This window comes from Salvelinus namaycush, chromosome 14 (genome assembly GCF_016432855.1).
Source record: "Salvelinus namaycush isolate Seneca chromosome 14, SaNama_1.0, whole genome shotgun sequence".
NCBI lineage: Eukaryota > Metazoa > Chordata > Actinopteri > Salmoniformes > Salmonidae > Salvelinus > Salvelinus namaycush.
The window spans coordinates 4,455,959-4,483,119 of NC_052320.1; the positions used below are offsets into that span (position 1 = coordinate 4,455,959).

Below are 27,161 nucleotides of genomic sequence, written 5' to 3' on the forward strand. Positions count from 1 at the left end.
CTCTCATGAGGACCGCCACAGGAAAGGAAGACCCAGAGTTACCTCTGCTGCAGAGGATAAGTTCAGTACAGTTACCAGCCTCAGATTGCAGCCCAAATAAATGGTTCACAGAGTTCAAGTAACAGACACATCTCAACATCAACTGTTCAGAGGAGACTGTGTGAATCAGGCCTTCATGGTTGAATTGCTGCAAAGAAACCACTACTAAAGGAAACCAATAATAAGAAGAGACTTGCTTGGGCCAAGAAACACGAGCAATGGACATTAGACAGGTGGAAATCTGTCCTTTGGTCTGGAGTCCAAATTTGAGAGTAGGTGAACAGATGATCTCCACATGTGTATTTCCCACCGTGAAGCATGGAGGAGGAGGTGTGATGGTGTGGGGGTGCTTTGCTGGTGACACTGTCAGTGATTTATTTAGAATTCAAGGCACACTTAACCAGCATGGCTACACGACAGCATTCTGCAGGGATACGCCATCCCATCTGGTTTGCGCTTAGTGGGACACTTTTGTTTTTTCAACAGGACAATGACCCAACACACCTCCAGGCTCTGTAAGGGCTGTATGACCAAGAAGGAGAGTGATGGAGTGTTGAATCAGATGACCTGGCCTCCACAATCACCCGACCTCAACCCAATTGAGATGGTTTGGGATGAGTTGGATGGCAGAGTGAAGGAAAAACAGCCAACAAGTGCTCAGCATATGTGGGAACTATTTCAAGAATGTTGGAAAAACATTCCAGGTGAAGCTGGTTGAGAAAACGCCAAGAGTGTGCAAAGCTGATACAACATGATTCCATATGTGTTATTTCATAGTTTTGATGTCTTCACTATTATTCTACAATGTAGAAAATTTTACACATAAAGAAAAACCCTTGAATGAGTAGGTGTGTCCAAACTGTTGACTGGTACTGTACGTATAACGTTACTAGATCTTAAACGAATGTTAAGCAGCCAATCTTCCATACATTGCTACTAGTCTGTGTGTGTGTTATGTAGTCTATGAAATACAGTGATGACTGATGAACAAAACTCAAAAAAACAATGTTTTAAAAAAAAAGAAGAAAATGGCTGGTCCAGAAACCAAAGACAAGTAGTCATGTTGATATCCCAGTTGCCTCGTGTTGAGAACTTTCATTTGTTTTAAATGCCAACAACATTAAGTGTCAAATACAGAAGTAAAAAACAACACTGGTCTGCCTGATCTAACGGTAAACGACCCGTGATGTGTTGGAAGACATTTTCAGTCATGTCCATAACTAAAGTCAAAATTCTAGTCATAGAAATACAATGAATAGAATGATTTTCTAGTCATTCTATTTCTAAAAGCACCAAATTGAATGTCAATCATACGCAGGCACTTCTGCGTTGGTTTGGAGGTGTACCCATCCACGTCCTGGTTCTCCAAAAACAAAGTCCTGTACGATGAACCATGCCGGCTTGATGAGCAACCTGGACTCGGGTTTCTGTATTTAGGTGGTTCCGTGGACCACACTAGCATAACAAGTAAACCTGCCTAGAGTTTTGGCTTGGTGGACTAACACAAGTTTAGGATTTAGCTCAGCAGGCTAACACAGTATTGTCCCGGGGGTTCAAAACCCACTCTCTAGTCACACCCTCCAACCCTGTTACACCCACCCATCCTCCCCCAACTCCAGCTCAAATTCCAGTCCCCCCTCCTCCACAAGTTCCAGGTCCTCCTCCTCCACAAGTTCCAGGTCCTCCTCCTCCACAAGTTCCAGGTCCTCCTCCTCCACGATGTTGTCTCTACACCTCTCACACCTCTCCTCCTCCAGGGGGACCAGCAGTTCACAGATGGCCGCCCTCACACAAAGGACCGGCTCCATCACCTACCGGTAAAACGGGACATTGTAAATGAAAATAAATAAATAAATAAAAAAGGTATTGCACAATGACATGTTAAAAGATGCATTCTAGAGACTTTAGTCTGCTTTTAGAAACACTTGAAGATATAGTTTGGAGTGTATTTGTAGCTCTTAAATAACATTTTGAATGTATTGGGAAACGGTTATCAAACTGAGACCTGTTCCACTCAGCATTAAGGAGCTGGATTGGGGGTAAGGGCCAGAGATAGACTAGTGTCCTGTCCAGGGGGTGTACTGGTACATCAAGCTGCCTCATTACAGAAACAGGAGATCGAACCCATAGGGCAGGAGTCTTTCTGGGTCTCACCTCCATGCCCCTGTCCTCCAGGGCGGGCTGCCTGACAGGGAAGCCGGGGCAGACCATCAGGGTCTCCAGGTCCAGCAGCAGAGTGACCAGCTGGGTGATGGTTCCGAGGCGGGGAGGGTGGACCTCGTACAGGGGGTGGGTCAGCAGCAGGGGCTGGCCCTGTACCGTCACCTGGTTGAAGACGATACACAATAACAAGCTCAACTCATCCTTCAGTAGTTCAGAAGCTTAAAGGGGAAGTTCAGTATTTTACAACAATGTTAGATGGTTCCTCACCCTGAAAAGTACTCAATGGGCCTGGACAAAACTGTAATCCATACTTCGGTTTTCTGTAAACAGACACTTAAAAACTTACGAGGAACACTCTAACATTAAGTTGTAAAATACTTTGGAGGTGAGGCTTTGGGTGCTGTAGGCCCAAAAGGAAAATCGGACTGATACAAAAAGGAGGTGTCAAAGTTACGGATGGCGTTTCTGCCCTAAAACCTTCATCCGTAACGAGACCAAAAGGAGTAGTCAAAAGTAGTGCGTTAATTTAGGGAATAGGGTGCCATCTGGACCCTAAGTTGAATTGAACTTGTGCTGGAAGTCATTTTTTCGTTCCCTACCTGGAAGCAGAAGCCCGGTTGGATCTGGAGAACCGTGTCAGCCATGGTAGAGAGTTTAGAGCACTGGAGGAGTTGTAATAGAGGTCCCCTGGCCATGACCCCAACCCAGTGGGCTGGTAGCACCGTGCGGCGCAGGGCCCTCAGGAACCCAAACAGAGCTGCCTCGCTCCCGTCACGACAGGACTCGCTGCCGTCGGCCAGACTGAAGATCTCTGTGATCTAGAGGGAGGGTGGGGGTAGAGGGAGGAGCGAGAGAGAGAGAGAGAGTAATGACAGAAATGAATATGTGGAGAGATCAAAACTGGGTTAAATACATGTGTCAAAATAGTCCCAAACACTTGATCCGAGGTTAATTTAGTTTGCCCTGTACAGATAACCAATCCAATCATGTCCATGATCGATGGAGAGAGAGATAACCAATCCAATCATGTCCATGATCGATGGAGAGAGAGATAACCAATCCAATCATGTCCATGATCGATGGAGAGAGAGATAACCAATCCAATCATGTCCATGATCGATGGAGAGAGAGATAACCAATCCAATCATGTTCATGATCGATGGAGAGAGAGATAACCAATCCAATCATGTTCATGATCGATGGAGAGAGAGATAACCAATCCAATCATGTTCATGATCGATGGAGAGAGAGATAACCAATCCAATCATGTCCATGATCGATGGAGAGAGAGATAACCAATCCAATCATGTCCATGATCGATGGAGAGAGAGATAACCAATCCAATCATGTTCATGATCGATGGAGAGAGAGATAACCAATCCAATCATGTTCATGATCGATGGAGAGAGAGATAACCAATCCAATCATGTTCATGATCGATGGAGAGAGAGATAACCAATCCAATCATGTTCATGATCGATGGAGAGAGATAACCAATCCAATCATGTTCATGATCGATGGAGAGAGATAACCAATCCAATCATGTTCATGATCGATGGAGAGAGAGATAACCAATCCAATCATGTCCATGATCGATGGAGAGAGATGTCCAATCACCTATCATGGACATGATTGGACATCTCTCTCCATGTCCATGCTAGATAAAGAGAGATAACCAATCCAGTAATGTCCATGCTAGACAGGGTAAAGTACAATGGGAGAGAGATTAAAAGAGTGGGACTGATGGACAGCTCACATCTGGAGTGACATCATCGGGAGTGACATCGTGGATGACCTCGGCGGTCAACCTAGGCATGCCCTTTGACCCTGTGACCTCTGGCGGGTCAGGTGGTCCGAGGTGGATGACGGTTCGAGGTATCTCGGCGTACAGCTCTACTAGTTGCTCCTCCTCGGTGTAGTCTAGCGTGGCCGTCTCTGTCCTGCTCATACTGTACGGTGAGGAGGGCTCAGTCAGGGGCTGGTGTAGAGGCGGACCTCGTTGCTGCATAGCCGTTGGTTCAGATGTCATGTAGTTAACGGACGGGGGTTCAACCGCAGGTTCCAGGACTGCCGAGGCCTTGGGAGAAATCGAGTAGGAGAGCATTAGAAATACAATAAAAACATTGATCAGCTGGTTTTACTAAATCTACGGACTAGCTTGGTTTTTACTAAATCTACGGACTAGCTTGGTTTTTACTAAACCTACGGACTAGCTTGGTTTTTACTAAACCTACGGACTAGCTTGGTTTGTACTAAAACCTACGAACCAGCTTGGTTTTTACTAAACCTACGAACCAGCTTGGTTTTTACTAAACCTACGTACCAGCTTGGTTTTTACTAAACCTACGGACCAGCTTGGTTTTTACTAAACCTACGGACCAGCTTGGTTTTTACTAAACCTACGGACCAGCTTGGTTTTTACTAAACCTACGGACCAGCTTGGTTTTTACTAAACCTACGGACCAGCTTGGTTTTTACTAAACCTACGGACCAGCTTGGTTTTTACTAAACCTACGGACCAGCTTGGTTTTTACTAAACCTACGGACCAGCTTGGTTTTTACTAAACCTACGGACCAGCTTGGTTTTACTAGATCTACGGACTAGCTTGGTTTTACTAAACCTACGGACCAGCTTGGTTTTTACTAAACCTAGGGACCAGCTTGGTTTTACTAAATCTACAGACTAGCTGGTTTTACTAAATCTACAGACTAGCTGGTTTTACTAAATCTACAGACTAGCTGGTTTTACTAAATCTACAGACTAGCTGGTTTTACTAAATCTACAGACTAGCTTGGTTTTACTAAACCTACGGACCAGCTTGGTTTTATTAAATCTACGGACTAGCTTGGTTTTACTAGATCTACGGACTAGCTTGGTTTTACTAGATCTACGGACTAGCTTGGTTTTACTAGATCTACGGACTAGCTTGGTTTTACTAGATCTACGGACTAGCTTGGTTTTACTAGATCTACGGACTAGCTTGGTTTTACTAGATCTACGGACTAGCTTGGTTTTACTAGATCTACGGACTAGCTTGGTTTTACTAGATCTACGGACTAGCTTGGTTTTACTAGATCTACGGACTAGCTTGGTTTTACTAAATCTACGGACTAGCTGGTTATACGCACCAAGCTGGGACAATGCAATAGATTTCCAGTGAAAAGTCCCATTCAGCAAGAGCTAGCTAATTTGTGAATACGGTGATGATGTGTGTGACTCACTACCTGAGAAGCGAGGCTGGGGCCAGGGGTGATGGTAATTTGGTTGCCGTTCATCCTGATGAACTGGAGGTTGCCATGGTCGCCCTGGTAACAGCTCTGGGGGTAGGGCTGGGGATAGGGGTAGGGCTGGGGATAGGGGTAGGGCTGGGGATAGGGGTAGGGCTGGGGACATTAACACAATTATACTATCGATGCATACATTCAGCATTATGGTCAATTGAAATTGGTGTAATGCATGCTGAACAAGGGAGTTTGTTGCTTTGAAAGTCTCGGGGGAAAAAAGTGTTCGATTGAAAAAGTTTGGTTACTAGCGACCCGGTTAGCCTCAGTGGCTGGGACCGCTATATCTGTCCAGGGATCCTGTCAACTAAATAGTTTGAAGAGCTGCTTGTTATAGCAGCTAGCCTAGCTGCTAACTAGATATCAAGCTAGCAAGGTTTCCTTGACGGCTTTAACACAGCCCGCAACACGTTTAGCCCTTGTGGGCCTGCGGAATGTTCCGGGCTTGTGGCTGTCTAAAATCCCCGCTGCTGGCGTTTCCATCAGCACTGCGACCTGCCCTGCCTGGAATTACATGGAGTACCAACGATAGCCTACCATGACATCCAAAACTAAACGGACGGAGTAATGGAGAGGTTCAGGATCACAGGTGAAACAAATAAATACAATTCTACAAGCAGCTGTTACATTTAAGCAGATGCTCTTCTCAAGAGCAAATTACATGAGCAATTAGGGATACGTGCAAAGCTGTCAAGGCAAAAACGGTGGCTACCTTGAAGAATCTCCAATATAAAATATATTTTGATTTGTTTAACACCTTTTTTGGTTACTACATAACTCCATATGTGTTATTTCATCGTTTTGATGTCTTCACTATTATTCTACAATGTAGAAAATAGTAAAAAAAAAAAAAAAAAAACCTGGAATGAGTAGGTGTGTCCAAACTTTTGACCGGTACTGTAGGTACGCCAGCCTTGTAGCGTCATACCCAAGAAGACTCAAGGCTGTAATCGCTGCCAAAGGTGCTTCAACAAAGTACTGAGTAAAAGGGTCTGAATACTTATGTAAATGTGATAATTCCGTTTATTTTTTTATTTTTTTAAACCTGTTTATGCCTTGTCATTATGGGGTATTGTGATGTCATTATGGGGTATTGTGTGTAGATTGATGAGGGGGGAAAAACGATGTAATACATTTTAGAATAAAGCTGTTACCTAGCAACATGTGTGAAAGGTCAAGGGGTCAAAATCCTTTCCGAATGCGCACGGTATGTATGTATATGTACACCTGAAGTCGGAATTTACATACACCTTCGCCAAATACATTTAAACTCAGTTTCTCACAATTCCTGACATTTATTCCTATTAAAAATTCCCTGTCTTAGGTCAGTTAGGATCACCACTTTATTTTAAGAATGTGAAATGTCAGAATAGTAGAGAGAATGATTTATTTCAGCTTTTATTTATTTCATCACATTCCCAGTGGGTCAGAAGTTTACATACACTCAATTAGTATTTGGTAGCATTGCCTTTAAATTGTTTAACTTGGGTCAAACGTTTCGGGTAGCCTGTTGTTCTGGGATTGATTTGCACTTTTTGTACCAAAGTACGTTCATCTCTAGGAGACAGAACGCGTCTCCTTCCTGAGCGGTATGACGGCTGCGTGGTCCCATGGTGTTTATACTTGCATACTATTGTTTGTACAGATGAACGTGGTACCTTCAGACGTTTGGAAATTGCTCCCAAGGATGAACCAGACTTGTGGAGGTCAACAATGTTTTTTCTGAGGTCTTGGCTGATTTATTTTTATTTTCCCATGATGTCAAGCAAAGAGGCACTGAGTTTGAAGGTAGGCCTTGAAATACATCCATAGGTACACCTCCAATTGACTCAAATTATGTCAATTAGCCTATCAGAAGCTTCTAAAGCCATGACATCATTTTCTGGAATTTTCCAAGCTGTTTAAAGGCACAGTCAACTTAGTGTATGTAAACTTCTGACCCACTGGAATTGTGATACAGTGAATTATAAGTGAAATAATCTGTCTGTAAACAATTGTTAGACGAATGACTTGTGTTATGCACAAAGTAGATGTCCTAACCGACTTGCCAAAACTATAGTTTGTTAACAAGAAATGTGTGGAGTGGTTGAAAAACGAGTTTTAATGACTCCAACCTAAGTGTATGTAAACTCCCCGACTTCAACTGTACATTTGTATGCGTTGTTGGTCCTTACCTGCACACAGCTGCTGGGGTAGGGTTCCTCTGACTCGGATAAACCACTACCGGGGTTTACAGGCACGATGGAGGATGGAGACATCTAGAACCAGAGGAGGATTAAGAAACATCATATTGTACCGTGGATAACCAAATTCTGCGGCACAACTAAAACGTCCTTTTTCATTTATTTATTTAGAGGTAATGACCTCCATATCATCCACTTTGTGTGACATTTAAAAAATAAATATATATATATATAAATATATTAAATAGGAGTTATTTTAACTATTTTAATAGTTGGATAGTTAGTTAGTTGGTTCCTTACTCGTGATAATTATGTGTGTACACCTTGAAGAGCATTCCGCGTTCCGTAAAAGCTCCAGTAAAATAGAAGTTTAGTGGCCTCCCGGGTGGCGCAGTGGTCTAGGACACTGCATCGCAGCGCTAGCTGTGCCACCAGAGACTCTGGGTTCGCGCCCAGGCTCTGTCGCAGCCGGCCGCGACCGGGAGGTCCATGGGGCGACGCACCTATCCAATTGTTAGTAGTTACTATCTTGTCTATCTTGTCTCGAAAGCCTAGCGTCGTCCGGGTTAGGGGAGGGTTTGGCCGGTAGGGATATCCTTGTGTCATCGCGACTCCTGTGGCGGGCCGGGCGCAGTGCACGCTAACCAAGGTAACTAGGTGCACGGTGTTTCCACCTGGCTTCCGGGTTGGAGGCGCGCTGTGTTAAGAAGCAGTGCGGCTTGGTTGGGTTGTGTTTCGGAGGACGCATGGCTTTCGACTTTCGTCTCTCCCGAGCCCGTACGGGAGTTGTAGCGATGAGACAAGATAGTAACTACTAACAATTGGATACCACGAAATTGGGGAGAAAAAGGGGGTAAAATTCCAAAAACAATGTAAGAAAATAAAAAATTGGATGTTTAGTTTTGAACAGTTTGAGACAAGGCGTAACCGTGGTCCACAAAGCAACGCTCCGTTTGTCTCTACGGCAGAGGCTGTGGTACAGCTAAGCCTAAAATCAGACTTGTCTAAATGGTTGTCACCTTTGTTCCTCAAATGATCCAAATGTTACAGCAGCCTGAGCACACTGGACACTGACTCGGCGATACAGATGGAACCACATGCCATTCAATGTATTATCTGATCTGATGCTCCCAAGTCTTAATTATATGTGCATTCCACCGGTCACATTTACAAGTGAGTGTTCCCAAAAATTATCAAGATTAAGAAAAAAGTTCCTCCAGGGCCCACCCGAGAGAGCTCTCCTCCGGGGCCCACCCGAGAGCTCCTCAAGGCCCACCGGTTGGGAACCAGTTTCAACTGTTCTGCCTGTGGCTATGGAACCCTGACCTGTTCATCGGACGTGCTACCTGTCCCAGACCTGCTGTTTTCAACTCTCTAGAGACAGCAGGAGCGGTAGAGATAATCTTAATGATCGGCCATGAAAAGCCAACTGACATTTACTCCTGAGGTGCTGACTTGCTGCACCCTCGACATCCACTGTGATTATTATTATTTGACCCTGCTGGTCATTTATGAACATTTGAACATCTTGGCCATGTTCTGTTATAATCTCCACCCGGCACAGCCAGAAGAGGACTGGCCACCCCTCATAGCCTGGTTCCTCTCGAGGTTTCTTCCTAGGGAGTTTTTCCTAGCCACCGTGCTTCTACACCTGCATTGCTTGCCGTTTGGGGTTTTAGGCTGGGTTTCTGTACAGCATGTTATCATGTTATCATTGACTCAGTACTGGTACTCTGTGTATATAGCCATGTTATCATTGACTCAGTACTGGTACTCTGTGTATATAGCCATGTTATCATTGACTCAGTACTGGTACTCTGTGTATATAGCCATGTTATCATTGACTCAGTACTGGTACTATGTGTATAGAGCCATGTTATCATTGACTCAGTACTGGTACTATGTGTATATAGCCATGTTATCATTGACTCAGTACTGGTACTCTGTGTATACAGCCATGTTATCATTAACTCAGTACTGGTACTCTGTGTATAGTACCATGTTATCATTGACTCAGTACTGGTACTCTGTATATAGTCATGTTATCATTGACTCAGTACTGGTACTCTGTGTATAGTACCATGTTATCATTGACTCAGTACTGGTACTCTGTGTATAGTACCATGTTATCATTGACTCAGTACTGGTACTCTGTGTATAGTACCATGTTATCATTGACTCAGTACTGGTACTCTGTGTATAGTACCATGTTATCATTGACTCAGTACTGGTACTCTGTGTATAGTACCATGTTATCATTGACTCAATACTGGTACTCTGTGTATACAGCCATGTTATCATTGACTCAGTACTGGTACTCTGTGTATACAGCCATGTTATCATTGACTCAGTACTGGTACTCTGTGTATATAGCCATGTTATCATTGACTCAGTACTGGTACTCTGTGTATAGTACCATGTTATCATTGACTCAGTACTGGTACTCTGTGTATAGTACCATGTTATCATTGACTCAGTACTGGTACTCTGTGTATAGTACCATGTTATCATTGACTCAGTACTGGTACTCTGTGTATACAGCCATGTTATCATTGACTCAGTACTGGTACTCTGTGTATACAGCCATGTTATCATTGACTCAGTACTGGTACTCTGTGTATACAGCCATGTTATCATTGACTCAGTACTGGTACTCTGTGTATACAGCCATGTTATCATTAACTCAGTACTGGTACTCTGTGTATATAGCCATGTTATCATTGACTCAGTACTGGTACTCTGTGTATAGTACCGTGTTATCATTAACTCAGTACTGGTACTCTGTGTATACAGCCATGTTATCATTGACTCAGTACTGGTACTCTGTGTATACAGCCATGTTATCATTGACTCAGTACTGGTACTCTGTGTATACAGTCATGTTATCATTAACTCAGTACTGGTACTCTGTGTATATAGCCATGTTATCATTGACTCAGTACTGGTACTCTGTGTATATAGCCATGTTACCATTGACTCAGTACTGGTACTCTGTGTATACAGCCATGTTATCATTGACTCAGTACTGGTACTCTGTGTATACAGCCATGTTATCATTGACTCAGTACTGGTACTCTGTGTATAGTACCATGTTATCATTGACTCAGTACTGGTACTCTGTGTATAGTACCATGTTATCATTGACTCAGTACTGGTACTCTGTGTATAGTACCATGTTATCATTGACTCAGTACTGGTACTCTGTGTATAGTACCATGTTATCATTGACTCAGTACTGGTACTCTGTGTATAGTACCATGTTATCATTGACTCAATACTGGTACTCTGTGTATACAGCCATGTTATCATTGACTCAGTACTGGTACTCTGTGTATACAGCCATGTTATCATTGACTCAGTACTGGTACTCTGTGTATATAGCCATGTTATCATTGACTCAGTACTGGTACTCTGTGTATAGTACCATGTTATCATTGACTCAGTACTGGTACTCTGTGTATAGTACCATGTTATCATTGACTCAGTACTGGTACTCTGTGTATAGTACCATGTTATCATTGACTCAGTACTGGTACTCTGTGTATACAGCCATGTTATCATTGACTCAGTACTGGTACTCTGTGTATACAGCCATGTTATCATTGACTCAGTACTGGTACTCTGTGTATACAGCCATGTTATCATTGACTCAGTACTGGTACTCTGTGTATACAGCCATGTTATCATTAACTCAGTACTGGTACTCTGTGTATATAGCCATGTTATCATTGACTCAGTACTGGTACTCTGTGTATAGTACCGTGTTATCATTAACTCAGTACTGGTACTCTGTGTATACAGCCATGTTATCATTGACTCAGTACTGGTACTCTGTGTATACAGCCATGTTATCATTGACTCAGTACTGGTACTCTGTGTATACAGTCATGTTATCATTAACTCAGTACTGGTACTCTGTGTATATAGCCATGTTATCATTGACTCAGTACTGGTACTCTGTGTATATAGCCATGTTACCATTGACTCAGTACATATGACTTTGATATACATCAGATATCAGCTGATGTACGAAGGGCTATATAAATACATTTGATTTGATATAGAGAACCATGTAGAACAGTGGTTCTCAGGGACTCCCAGACGTTTCACAATTGACCTACTATCTTTACCTAATAATTAGTTCAAATCAGGTGTGAAAGTTCTTGAATAGTTCAGATACATGGAATGGCTGGGGATCCCCGACGAGAGGTTTGAAAACCCCCCTGATCTAGAACAGAGGTCTCAAACTGGCGGCCCACGGGCCAGATGAGGCTTGTAAGCCGATTTAACGTGCCCCGTTTAGGACAGAACAAAGATATGGTTGTGTGTCCCAATAAGCTCTCCTTCCTCCTGAAGTGTGCACTAGTTCACTTCTACCCAAAATGTAAAATTATTGAATAGCTATATAGGCATGGGCTAGGGGGGGTCCATATACCAACCATTTCCTTTCAAATCCATGAAGGAAAGTGCACACTTCAGGAGAAAGGAGAGGTTATTGGGACTCGACCACAGAGACCGTCAGAGAGAGCTTACCTGATATATTTGTTCAGGCACATCGTCGTCGTACTCCTGTAGTTCCGCCCATCTCTCTCCATCCTCTCCCCCAGGGCTGTGCTCCAACGACTGGGTGGAAACGGTGTAACCTGGTTCCTCTTCCTCGTCACTCTCGTCCGTCTCTGTCGTATCACTCGGGGGGCCCTGGCTCCATACTCGTCTCCTCCGTTTGGTGAAGTGTTTAGGGGGCCGACCACGTCCCCTCCCTGTGCCAACTGTTGATCCACTTCCTGGTTTTATCATACGCCATTTTGAAAGTGTCCTTCCTAATAGTACATATCCTGGTCCACGTCCTACTACACTTCCTGGTGAAATAGGAACACTTCCTGGAAGAGCACTTCCTCGTCCAATGCGAACACTCTGGCCACCTGGGTCTTCTGTCAGGTGTTTCTTAAAGTAGCTTCCCATTAAGTCCCTTTTGGTGGGCTGGAGGGAGAAGGCTTTTAATTACACATACATACATACATACATACATACATACATACATACATACATACATACATACATACATACATACATACATACATACATACATACATACATACTACTTACAGCATAACGCCTATAAGAGGATTAAGAGTTTGTGTGTGTTTGTGAAATACAATTTAAATAATCTTTGAAAAACAATGTCACGAGACTTTGCGAAATAATCTAACACAAATTGCGAAATAATCTAACACAAATTGAAAACACATTCTCTTAACCACCACATACCATAACCAAAAAGAACCATATACCATAAAGAACCATGAACCAAAAATAACCATATAGAACCAAATACCAAAAAGAACCAAATACCAAAAAGAACCATATAGAACCAAAAACCATAAAGAACCATATAGAACCAAATACCATAAAGAACCATATAGAACCAAATACCATAAAGAACCAAATATCAAAAAGAACCAAATACCAAAAAGAACTATATAGAACCAAATACCATAAAAAGAACCAAATATCATAAAGAACCACATAGAACCAAATACCATAAAGAACCATATAGAACCAAATACCATAAAGAACCAAATACCAAAAAGAACCATATAGAAACAAAAACCATAAAGAACCATATAGAACCAAATACCATAAAGAACCATATAGAACCAAATACCATAAAGAACCATATAGAACCAAATATCATAAAGAACCATATAGAACCAAATACCATAAAGAACCATATAGAACCAAATAGAACCAAATACCAAAAAGAACCATATAGAACCAAATACCAAAAAGAACCATATAGAACCAAATACCATAAAGAACCAAATACCAAAAAGAACCATATAGAACCAAAAACCAAAAAGAACCATATAGAACCAAAAACCATAAAGAACCATATAGAACCAAATACCATAAAGAACCATATAGAACCAAATACCATATAGAACCAAATACCAAAAAGAACCATATAGAACCAAATACCATAAAGAACCAAAAACCAAAAAGAACCATATAAAACCAAAAACCAAAAAGAACCATATAGAACCAAAAACCAAAAAGAACCATATAGAACCAAATACCATAAAGAACCAAATACCATAAAGAACCATATAGAACCAAATACCATAAAGAACCATATAGAACCAAATACCATAAAGAACCAAATACCATAAAGAACCAAATACCATAAAGAACCATATAGAACCAAATACCATAAAGAACCATATAGAACCAAATACCATAAAGAACCATATAGAACCAAATACCAAAAAGAACCAAATACCATAAAGAACCATATAGAACCAAATACCATAAAGAACCATATAGAACCAAATACCATAAAGAACCATATAGAACCAAATACCAAAAAGAACCATATAGAACCAAATACCATAAAGAACCATATAGAACCAAATACCAAAAATAACCATATTCACTTAGGTTGGAGTCATTAAAACTTGTTTTTCAACCACTCCACAAATGTCTTGTTAACAAACTATAGTTTTGGCAAGTCGGTTAGGACATCTACTTTGTGCATGACACAAGTAATGTTTCCAACAATTGTTTACAGACAGATTATTTCACTTATAATTCACTGTATCACAATTCCAGTGAGTCAGAAGTTTACATACACTAAGTTGACTGTGCCTTTAAATAGCTTGGAAAATTCCAGAAAATGATGTCACAGCTTTAGAAGCTTCTGAGAGGCTAATTGACATCATTTGAGTCAATTGGAGGTGTACCTATGGATGTATTTCAAGGCCTACCTTCAAACTCAGTGCCTTTTTGCTTGACATCATGGGAAAATCAAAAGAAATCAGCCAAGACCTCAGAAAAATAATTGTCGACCTCCACAAGTCTGGTTCATCCTTGGGAGCAATTTCCAAACGCCTGAAGGTACCACGTTCATCTGTACAAACAATATTATGCAAGTATAAACACCATGGGACCACGCAGCCGTCATACCACTCAGGAAGGAGACGCGTTCTGTCTCCTAGAGATGAACGTACTTTGGTGTGAAAAGTGCAAATCAATCCCAGAACAACAGCAAGGGACCTTGTGAAGATGCTGGAGGAAACAGGTACAAAAGTATCTATATCCACAGTAAAACAAGTCCTATATCGACATAACCTGAAAGGCCGCTCAGCAAGGAAGAAGCCACTGCTCCAAAACCTCCATAAAAAAGCCAGCCTACGGTTTGCAACTGCACATGGGGACAAAGATCGTACTTTTTGGAGAAATGTCCTCTGGTCTGATGAAACAAAAATAGAACTGTTTGGCCATAATGATCATCTTTATGTTTGGAGGAAAAAGGGGGAGGCTTGCAAGCCGAAGAACACCATCCCAACCGTGAAGCACGGGGGTGGCAGCATCATGTTTTGGGGTGCTTTGCTGCAGGAGGGACTGGTGCACTTCACAAAAAGATGGCATCATGAGGCAGGAAAATTATGTGGATATATTGAAGCAACATCTCAAGACATCAGTCAGGAAGTTAAAGCTTGGTCGCAAATGGGTCTTCCAAATGGACAATGACCCCAAGCATACTTCCAAAGTTGTGGCAAAATGGCTTAAGGACAACAAAGTCAAGGTATTGGAGTGGCCATCACAAAGCCCTGACCTCGATCTTATTAAACATTTGTGGGCAGAACTGAAAAAGCGTGTGCGAGCAAGGAGGCCTACAAACCTGACTCAGTTACACCAGCTTTGTCAGGAGGAATGGACCAAAATTCACTTATTGTGGGAAGCTTGTGGAAGTCTACCCGAAACATTTGACCCTTAAACAATTTAAAGGCAATGCTACCAAATACTAATTGAGTGTATGTAAACTTCTGACCCACTGGGAATGTGATGAAAGAAATAAAAGCTGAAATTATTTCATTCTCTCTACTATTATTCTGACATTTCACATTCTTAAATAAAGTGGTGATCCTAACTGACCTAAGACTGGGAATTCTTACTAGGATTAAACAGAAACTGAGTTTAAATGTATTTGGCTAAGGTGTATGTAAACTTCCGACTTCAACTGTACCATATTGAACCATATACCATAAAGAACCATACACCAGAACCATATGTACCATACACCAGAACCATATGTACCATACACCAGAACCATATGAACCATAAAGAACCATACACCAGAACCATATGTACCATAAAGAACCATACACCAGAACCATATACCATAAAGAACCATACACCAGAACCATATGTACCATAAAGAAACATACACCAGAACCATATGTACCATGAAGAACCATACACCAGGGCCATATGTACCATAAAGAACCATATGTACCATAAAGAACCATACACTAGAACCATATGTACCATAAAGAACCATACATCAGAACCATATGTACCATAAAGAACCATAAAGAACCATACATCAGAACCATACACCAGAACCATACACCAGGGCCATATGTACCATAAAGAACCATACACCAGAACCATACACCCGAACCATAAAGAACCATACACCAGAACCATATGTACCATAAAGAACCATACACCAGAACCATATGTACCATACAGAACCATACACCAGAACCATATGTACCATAAAGAACCATACACCAGAACCATAAAGAACCATACACTAGAACCATATGTACCATAAAGAACCATACACCAGAACCATATGTACCATAAAGAACCATACACCAGAACCATATGTACCATACCCCAGAACCATATGTACCATAAATCAGAACCATACACCAGAACCATACACCAGAACCATACGTACCATAAAGAACCATACACCCGAACCATAAAGAACCATACACCAGAACCATATGTACCATAAAGAAACATACACCAGAACCATATGTACCATAAAGAACCATATGTACCATAATGAACCATATGTACCATAAAGAACCATACACCAGAACCATAAAGAACCATATGTACCATAAAGAACCATACACCAGAACCATATGTACCATAAAGAACCATACACCAGAACCATAAAGAACCATACACCAGAACCATATGTACCATAAAGAACCATACACCCAAACCATATGTACCATAAAGAACCATAAAGAATCATACACTAGAACCATATGTACCATAAAGAACCATACACCAGAACCATAAAGAACCATACACCAGAACCATAAAGAACCCTATTTACCATAAAGAACCATACACCAGAACCATATGTACCATAAATAACCATATGTACCATAAAGAACCAAATGTACCATAAAGAACCAAATGTACCATAAAGAACCAAATGTACCATAAAGAACCAAATGTACCATAAAGAACCATACACCAGAACCATAAAGAACCATACACCAGAACCATATGTACCATAAAGAACCATATGTACCATAAAGAACCATATGTACCATAAAGAACCATATGTACCATAAAGAACCATATGTACCATAAAGAACCATATGTACCATAAAGAACCATATGTACCATAAAGAACCATATGTACCATAAAGAACCATATGTACCATAAAGAACCATACGTACCATAAAGAACCATACACCAGAACCATATGTACCATAAAGAACCATATGAACCATAAAGAACCATATGTACCATAAAGAACCATACACCAGAACCATATGTACCATAAATAACCATATGTACCATAAAGAACCATATGTACCATAAAGAACCATACACCAGAACCATATGTACCATAAAGAACCATACACCAGAACCATATGTACCATAAAGAACCATATGAACCATAAAGAACCATATGAACCATAAAGAACCATATGAACCATAAAGAACCATATGTACCATAAAGAACCATATGAACCATAAAGAACCATATGAACCATAAAGAACCATATGAACCATAAAGAACCATATGTACCATAAAGAACCATATGTACCATATTAAGACAGCGGCGGTACTTGCACTTCTGTTTCTTTTTGTTGGCTCCGCCGTTCTTGGGCTTGTCCAGGCAGTAGACACATTTACCACAATCTGTACGCTGGCAGGGAGCACAGTGACCACAGCCCTGAGTACGCTTCTTCAATTTACCCTGAGAGAGAAAGGAAAGAAACAAATGAAGAATTAGTCACACACCTGGGCGAGTGAGCGGGAAAAAGAGGGGTAAAGAATGCCATTTAGGACTCAAGTCTTCCACTGACTCACCGTTATACGTGAGATATTAGTCGGTTCATGTGCCTCTTCAGAGTCACTTCCTTCGCTGTGGTTATACACCTGTAGGATGACAACAGGAAGAGAAATGTCACTCAAAAAACATCTAGGGAGTTAGCTTGGAAGCATCCCAAGTAGCACACGATTCCCTACAGTGACTTTTTACACATTTTGTTATTGCAGCCTGAATTAAAAAATGGATTACATTAAGCTTTTGTGGTCACTGGCCTACACACACACACACACACACACACACACAACCCCATAAAGTCAAAGTGGAATTGTGTTTTTAAAAAAAATATATATATATTTACAAATTAATTAAAAATGAAAACGCAGAAATGTCTTGTCAAATATTCAATCGCTTTGTTTTGACAAGCCTAAATAAGTTCAGGAGTAAAAATGTGCTTAACAAGTCACATAATAAGATGCATGACTCCCTCCGTGTGCAATAAAAGTGTTTAACATGGTGTTTTAATAACTACCTCATCTCTGTACCCCAACACATCTGTAAGGTCCCTTAGTCAAGCAGTGAATTTCAAATACAGATTCAACAAAGACCAGGGAGGATTTCCAATGCCTCTCAAAGAAGGGTTAGGCTGTTCTAGAATCTATTATAGTATTCCAAAATCCAGTGAAGTAATTTTTTCTACGACCAGTACCAAGGCACTTCACCGATTGCTCAGTTTGGCCCGGGCGTCCAGCTCTAGGAAGAGTCTTTGGTGATTCCAAATTTCTTCCATTTAAGAATGACGGAGGCCACTGTGTTCTTGGGTACCTTCAATTCTGCAGAATTTTTTTGGGGTACCATTCCCCAGATCTGTGCCTCGACACAATCTTGTCTCTGAGCTCTACGGGCAATTCCTTCGAACTCAAAGCGTAGTTTTTGCTCTGACATACACTGTCAACTGTGGAACCTTATATAGACAGGTGTGTGCCTTTCTGAATCATGTCCAATCAATTGAATTTACCACAGGTGGACTCTAATCAAGTTGTAGAAACATCTCAAGGATGATCAATGGAAACAGGATGCACCTGAACTCAATTTCGAGTCTCATAGCTCTTAGTAAATTACCAAGAAAGACCCAAAGCTGTAATCGCTGCCAAATCTGATTCTAACATGTATTGACTCAAGGGTGTGAATACTTATGTAAATTAGATATTTCTGCATTTCATTTTAAAAAATACATTCGCAAACATTCCGCCCCCAAAATTATTACTTTGTCATTATGGGATATTGTGTGTAGATGGGTGGATTTTCTTTTTTGAATCCATTTTGAAATCAGACTAACACCAAAACATGTGGAATAAGTCAAGGGGTATGAATACTTTCTGAAGGCACTGTATATAGTGCACTATATAGGGACTATGGTGCCAGTTAGGGCCCTTGTCACACACCTAATAATAATCACATGTTGAGGACTCTTCACTCCTGCCACTGTATCCATGTGGGTGGCGTCCCTCAAGGCTCTACTCTGGGATCTCTCTCATATAAATCGACCTATCGGAGTGGCATATCCATTATATAGTGAAGACAGACAACGTCTTCGCCTCCCATTAGAAAGAGGTCTTTCTAAACTCAAAATGGGACTTCCTGGTTAAATAAATAAAAATGTAATAAAAATAAATTTAAAAAAACTCACAATTTTCTCTGGCTTCCACTCAACTTCCTCCTCCTTCTCTTTCATCTGTACCTTCTGTAAAAAGACATGGGTTTGCTAGCCTACAAATTTTGTTTTTAATTTGGTGAGTATGTAGCGTTTACGCTTATGCTAAATTGATAAATCTAAGGATTAGACCCACCCGTATCCTTCCTGACTTTATTGTCCCCATGGAGACATATTGTTGCAGTGTCATGTACACGTTTAAAAAGTGACAAACACCCAATATTAAAATAAATTCATAAATACAAACCTTTCTCTGTGATTTCAACTCTTGTTTTTCGTCCTCTTTTACCTTCTGGATGAATAATTATGAGAAATTCAATTGACATCATATCATCCAAATGCTTTTTGTACGCAAGGACAGTGACAAACCAAAACCAATCAATCATCATCCAATTCAAAATCAATCAACAAATACCTGTTGAGGAGTCCTCATCTTCTTCTGTGGCTTTTCTTCTTCTTCTTCCTCCTCTTCTTCCTCCTCTTCTTCCTCCTCTTCTTCCAGTTCTTTCACAGATTCTTTCATCTTGGCTTTTCTCTGTGGGGACAACAAAACAATCTTGACCTTATCTGTAGCCTATATATAAGGTCGCAAAATTGCGAGAAAAAAAATCACCTGCCAACAGGACAATGACCCTAAGCACACAGCCAAGACAATGCGTGAGTGGCTTTGGGACAAGTCTCTGAATGTCGTTGAGTGGCCCAGCCAGAGCCCGGACTTGAACCCGATCGAGCATCTCTGGAGAGACCTGAAAAAAGCTGTGCGGCGATGCTACCCATCCAACCTGACAGAGCTTGAGAGGATCTGCAGAGAAGAATGGGAGAAACTCCCCAAATACAGGTGTGCCAAGCTTGTAGCGCCATACCCAAGAAGACTCGATGCTGTCATTGCTGCCAAAGGTGCTTCAACAAAGTACTGAGTAAAAGGTCTGAATACTTATGTAAATGTGATATTTCATTTATTTATATTTTAAATTAGAAAAAAATGTGAATTTTTTTTTTTTGCTTTGTCATTATGGGGGATTGTGTGTAGATTGATGAGGGGAAAAACTATTTTATCAATTTTAGAACAAGGCTGTAATGTAACAAAATGTGGAAAAAGTCAAGGGGTCTGAATACTTTCTGAACACACTGTATATAGCCTAACATTCTTTGATAACTGGTTAGAAGGCTCATTCTGGCTCAATTCGCTATTAAATATGATAATTAGCTAGCTAGGTGTTGAAAGAAACTGGCTCACAGTGCTACAGGCTGGTAGGGCTATAGGGCTAACATTAGCAGGCTAGTTGGATAGCAACCTTGCAAGCCGAATTGGATTTACTTGTAAATTGGCTGAAAGGGTACCAGTAGTCATGAGTACACAGGATTTGGTTTAGTATGAAGTTTACATTGTAAGAAATAGACTGGCTGTCCGGGTTCTCTTTGTGACATCAAACCACACAAAAAAAAAAAATCTGATCGAACTTTGCACTGGAACTTTTGATGTCTATACTAATGCAAATCCATAATGTCCAGGTGGTTGTTTATGCTACCTACCCTTCAAGAAAGAAAACCAAATTCCAATTGTTCCTCTTTGAAAAGCTTTGTGAGTAAATTGTAATTTTAGTGTACTTCCTAAATTGACTGGATTTAAATTAAATGGTCCAACCCTACATCCCACTTACCGATATACTAGGTCTCCTGGTGACTTACCGATATACTAGGTCTCCTGGTGACTTACCGATATACTAGGTCTCCTGGTGACTTACCGATATACTAGGTCTCCTGGTGACTTACCGATATACTAGGTCTCCTGGTGACTTACCGATATACTAGGTCTCCTGGTGACTTACCGATATACTAGGTCTCCTGGTGACCTTGGTTGATTTGTGTCCAAACCGCTTACGCTTCTTCTGAAAAACAAACGCACGAACCAAGAACAGATGAGGAGGAGAACTTCATCAAAAAACACATCATAGGAGGAGGATGAATGCTATTTCCACATGGAATTAATATATATATATCTTTTTTTAAAGTATATTTTTGGAGTGCTGTCAATTTCATTCTTTTAGTATGCCTCCCAAATGGCAACATTTTTCCCTATATAGTGCACTACTTTCTACCAGAACCCTATGGGCCCTGATCAGAAGTAGTGCACTAAATAGGCCATTTGGGATGCACATTTAAAATATGGTATACATTAAAAACCACCTTAGCGTACCTTAGCGTAAAGTGGAGTCAGGTTATAAAGTGGAGTCAGGTTATAAAATGTACCTTAGCGTAAAGTGGAGTCAGGTTATAAAGCGTACCTTAGCGTAAAGTGGAGTCAGGTTATAAAGCGTACCTTAGCGTAAAGTGTAGTCAGGTTATAAAGCGTACCTTAGCGTAAAGTGGAGTCAGGTTATAAAGCGTACCTTAGCGTAAAGTGGAGTCAGGTTATAAAGCGTACCTTATCGTAAAGTGGAGTCAGGTTATAAAGCGTACCTTAGCGTAAAGTGGAGTCGGGTTATAAAGCGTACCTTAGCGTAAAGTGGAGTCAGGTTATAAAGCGTACCTTAGCGTAAAGTGGAGTCAGGTTATAAAGCGTACCTTAGCGTAAAGTGGAGTCAGGTTATAAAGCGTACCTTAGCGTAAAGTGGAGTCAGGTTATAAAGCGTACCTTAGCGTAAAGTGGAGTCGCGCCGCTGTTGCCGAATTCCTCTTCTTTGAACTCCAGTCGTTTCCCCCCTAGAACCCATTTATCCCCTCCCACCTGAGGACAGACCGACCAGCACAAGACAGTCACACTACAGCACACTACGGAAAGGGAAGATGGGAGGGACAGACCGACCAGCACAAGACAGTCACACTACAGCACACTACGGGAAGGGAAGATGGGAGGGACAGACCGACCAGCAAAACAGTCACACTACAGCACACTACGGAAAGGGAAGATGGGAGGGACAGACCGACCAGCACAACAGTCACACTACAGCACACTACGGGAAGGGAAGATGGGAGGGACAGAGCAACCAGCACAAGACAGTCACATTACAGCACACTACGGGAAGGGAAGATGGGAGGGACAGAGCAACCAGCACAAGACAGTCACATTACAGCACACTACGGGAAGGGAAGATGGGAGGGACAGAGCAACCAGCACAAGACAGTCACACTACGTTTGAGTTCCAAACGGCACCCGAATCCGTATAGTGTGCACTACTTTTGACCAGGCCCACAGTGTAGTGCACTATATAGGGAATAGGGTGCCATCTACTATTGCACTTCTAGTAGGGTTGCAGAACGTGATTACCTTTCCCAACGTTCCAGTAAAATCAGGAGGAAATAAAGTAATCCCCCCTTCAACTGGGATTTCCAGGAAACCTGGGTAAGTGAGCAGCATGTTGCAACCCTATCCATTACAGCCAGATAACCATCCCGTTACCGGATAACCATCCCGTTACCAGATAACCATCCCGTTACCAGATAACCATCCCGTTACCAGATAACCATCCCGTTACCAGATAACCATCCCGTTACCAGATAACCATCCCGTTACCAGATAACCATCCCGTTACCAGATAACCATCCCGTTACCTGATAACCATCCCGTTACCAGATAACCATCCCGTTACCAGATAACCATCCCGTTACCAGATAACCATCCCGTTACCAGATAACCATCCCGTTACCAGATAACCATCCCGTTACCAGATAACCATCCCGTTAACCATCCCGTTACCAGATAACCATCCCGTTACCATCGGCCTAAATTAATCCCTTTGATTTATATATATTTTTTTTTTAAGGTAAAGACCATGCGGTTTGCACTCATGTTTGTAAAGGTTAATAAGAGGCTAGTTAGTAGAAAGAAATGAACTGCTTTAACCCATGCATGGATTAGTCTGGAATCTGGCGGTCAGTGAAAAACAGTAAATAAGGAAACAAACGCTACGCTAAGAACTATTCTATTCTACTCTACAACTATTGTGGCATCCCGCAAGGCTCAGTTCTAGACCCTCTCATTAGTGAGCTGACAACGATTCCTGCAGCGCAAATAGCCCAACGCCTGTGCTGCACTTGCCTTAGAAACAAAATCGACACCTTCTAAAAACATGGAAACATTCAAATGCATTATTGTGGTGAACTCAGCCCGTCTTCAACACCCTGTGTGACAACCGCTCTAGTTCGCTCCGAAACGGTGATAGACCCTCATGTGTCGTAATCACGGAAATGGCTCAGGGGTACGCTTCCTAGAGTGCTGCACGTAGAGCAGGATGTTGTCCCAACTAGGCACTACACTGAGCTACAAAGCTAATAGATCACTTCAGCGATTGACTAATTTCAACACATCCGGTCTTCTAAGATTGAACCAATCTAAAACCATGAGGGTACCAGGAAGTCCAGGACCACGGTTGCTACCCGTGCCCTAGGCAACCAGAGTCCCTACTCCTTATATAGCCGTGTTTCTTTTACCATTGTACTTTTGTCTTTCACTTAAATTTCTCTTTGTCTTCCAGGACTATATAAATATTGTGTCAGCGGATGAATAGGGTAGAGAAAGGTTGTGGAAGTGACGGGGTAGAGTTTTTCCAGCTGTCAACAGCTGAAACACACCCCTCACAGTCCTCCCTCAATAGCGAACCTTAAATCCCCTGCCCCTTTAGTGAACGTTCCGATAATTTAAACATTATAGCTCAAACTAACACGACAACACAATACTACAGTGGGATACCTAACTACAAAACCAGCAATATTCACCAAGATCTACTACCTACAACTACCCACCTCATAACTTATATGTCATACCTTCAACTCTGTTGGAAGTTGTTTCTTGGAATGAATTATTACTGTACCTCAGTAGAGTCTGTCAATGGAACTATGGCCTTTTTCCCATCTCTTATCGTGGACAGTGGACGCTACTGCTACTCACTGTTTGTTTGTTACCTATGCATAGTCACTTCGCCCCCACCTACATGTACAGATTACCTCAACTGACTCGGTAACGGTGCCACCTTTATATAGCCTCCACATTGACTCTGTACCGGTACCCCGTGTATATACCCTCCACATTGACTCTGTACCGGTACCACCTGTATATAGCCTCCACATTGACTCGCTACCGGTGCCCCCTGTATATAGCCTCCACAATGACTCGCTACCGGTACCCCCTGTATATAGCCTCCACATTGACTCTGTACCGGTACCCCGTGTATATACCCTCCACATTGACTCTGTACCGGTACCACCTGTATATAGCCTCCACACTAACTCAGTACCGGTACCCCCTGTATATAGCCTCCACATTGACTCTGTACCGGTACCCCCTGTATATAGCCTCGTTATGTTATTCTTATTCTGTTACTTTTTTATTGATTTATAACGACTGGACCAACTGACAGACCCTGCCAGACCGGTGGCCGTATAATTACTGGACCAACTGACAGACCCTGCCAGACCGGTGGCCGTATAATGACTGGACCAACTGACAGACCCTGGCAGACCGGTGGCCGTATAATGACTGGACCAACTGACAGACCCTGCCAGACCGGTGGCCGTATAATGACTGGACCAACTGACAAGACCCTGCCAGACCGGTGGCCGTATAACGACTGGACCAACTGACAAACCGGTGGCCGTATAACGACTGGACCAACTGACAAGACCCTGCCAGACCGGTGGCCGTATAACGACTGGACCAACTGACAGACCCTGCCAGACCGGTGGCCGTATAATGACTGGACCAACTGACAAGACCCTGCCAGACCGGTGGCCGTATAATGACTGGACCAACTGACAGACCCTGCCAGACCGGTGGCCGTATAATGACTGGACCAACTGACAAACCGGTGGCCGTATAACGACTGGACCAACTGACAGACCCTGCCAGACCGGTGGCCGTATAACGACTGGACCAACTGACAAGACCCTGCCAGACCGGTGGCCGTATAACGACTGGACCAACTGACAAGACCCTGCCAGACCGGTGGCCGTATAACGACTGGACCAACTGACAAGACCCTGCCAGACCGGTGGCCGTATAACGACTGGACCAACTGACAGACCCTGCCAGACCGGTGGCCGTATAATGACTGGACCAACTGACAAGACCCTGCCAGACCGGTGGCCGTATAATGACTGGACCAACTGACAAGACCCTGCCAGACCGGTGGCCGTATAATGACTGGACCAACTGACAAGACCCTGCCAGACCGGTGGCCGTATAATGACTGGACGAACTGACAGACCCTGACTCTGCTGCAACTAAAAGAAATGTGCATCAGGACCAACACAGGACATTGTGGGGTGATCCAGGATCAGCTTCCTCTCCACCAAACCTAACCATTAGTGGAGAGAAAATGCTAAACTGACTCAGGATCAATGTCTTAGGGGCAACTTCACCTTACACTAACATAGGACAGGGAGGATACTACAGAAGATAGTTAACAGCCACAGAATTAAAAGGATGCTTATCCAAATCAGACTAGCAGAACAGGAGTAGCCAACACATGCAGAGGGAAAGACAGTTCGGCAGGCAGGCAGAGATGGATCATGTTAGGTCGGTCTTACCTTTCTGAACACAATACTTGGGGACTGTTTCTTCTCAGCTGGAGAACACAAAAAACACAAATACTTCAACAACCAAACAGACACAAAGATGCGCGCATGGAGACACACTCCAACTACAGCCACTCAAAGTGACTTTTTTTTACATGGTCCTTCGAGACTAATTTGAACCAACAAGCGACAAAGACTTACAGTTGACTATTGTCTTCTAGATTAAAACTGCCACACCTTCAAGTACTCCACACACACACCGTGGTCAGGAATCCCAGCATCCCTGGGGGTACACTACAGATTGTACCAGCTAACTTTGATAAACTACCAGAAATGACTTGTGATTTTCTGGTTCATTAAGAATTCTTAACTTCTACATGTGTTTCTGGTTGTCAATCCCATTTATTGGTTCTAAAAGGTTAATTCAGAATAGTGGATCCGACTTTAAGACCTTTGTTTCCCGGACTAAAGGTCCCGAAGCTTCTGCATTTGTTTTTTAAAATCTTTACCAGAATAATAAAAATAAATTACACAAGTGCTAGCGAAATTCCATAGCGGCTGCTAGCTAAATATGCTAAACGAGCGCAAAGGCAACGACAGGCAATCCAGCTCATAAAGTTATACATCTATAGGTAGAATATAATTTTTTTGTGAGGTTTGTTTATTTACAAGTCAATGTGAACGAGAGACATTGTGCAAATGAACAACGTTTTAACGCATGCTTGTCTGAAGGAAGAACAGCACGGTCTCCAGAGCAGCACTAGTGTTGCGCGGTATACCGAAACGTCAGTACTTTTTTGATACTAGAACATGAAAAACGGGTCGGTACTAGAATTTGTTACTTTCGGGAAACTTCTGTCAAAATGTGTCTCACGGATCAAGCCTGGGTATCAGTGCAGCAGACCCTTTACTATAGATCCCCCGGTCTGCTCCACTAACTCACTGCTAGCCTGGACTGCATCATGCTAGCTCCACTAACTCACTGCTAGCCTGGACTGCATCATGCTAGCTCCACTAACTCACTGCTAGCCTGGACTGCATCATGTTAGATCCACTAACTCACTGCTAGCCTGGACTGCATCATGTTAGCTCCACTAACTCACTGCTAGCCTGGACTGCATCATGTTAGCTCCACTAACTCACTGCTAGCCTGGACTGCATCATGTTAGCTC

The 27,161-nt window shown here is 42.3% G+C and overlaps 1 protein-coding gene across 1 annotated transcript in view; it reads right to left on the reverse strand.

Annotated features, from left to right (window-relative positions):
• Nucleotides 1–853: 853 nt before the first annotated feature.
• LOC120059561 overlaps nucleotides 854–27,161 on the reverse strand; it is a 41,793-nt gene continuing 15,485 nt past the window's right edge. The window contains exons 8-22 of the mRNA XM_039008694.1: nucleotides 26,002–26,039; nucleotides 22,112–22,204; nucleotides 21,306–21,365; nucleotides 19,892–20,011; nucleotides 19,724–19,768; nucleotides 19,453–19,506; nucleotides 17,804–17,872; nucleotides 17,538–17,690; nucleotides 12,201–12,647; nucleotides 7,659–7,742; nucleotides 5,428–5,568; nucleotides 3,959–4,279; nucleotides 2,802–3,020; nucleotides 2,194–2,364; nucleotides 854–1,850 (exon numbers count right to left, since the gene is read on the reverse strand). Coding sequence (XP_038864622.1) covers nucleotides 1,629–1,850; nucleotides 2,194–2,364; nucleotides 2,802–3,020; nucleotides 3,959–4,279; nucleotides 5,428–5,568; nucleotides 7,659–7,742; nucleotides 12,201–12,647; nucleotides 17,538–17,690; nucleotides 17,804–17,872; nucleotides 19,453–19,506; nucleotides 19,724–19,768; nucleotides 19,892–20,011; nucleotides 21,306–21,365; nucleotides 22,112–22,204; nucleotides 26,002–26,039 — 2,237 coding nt within the window. The 3' untranslated portion in view covers nucleotides 854–1,628. The remainder of the gene's footprint in view (nucleotides 1,851–2,193; nucleotides 2,365–2,801; nucleotides 3,021–3,958; nucleotides 4,280–5,427; nucleotides 5,569–7,658; nucleotides 7,743–12,200; nucleotides 12,648–17,537; nucleotides 17,691–17,803; nucleotides 17,873–19,452; nucleotides 19,507–19,723; nucleotides 19,769–19,891; nucleotides 20,012–21,305; nucleotides 21,366–22,111; nucleotides 22,205–26,001; nucleotides 26,040–27,161) is intronic.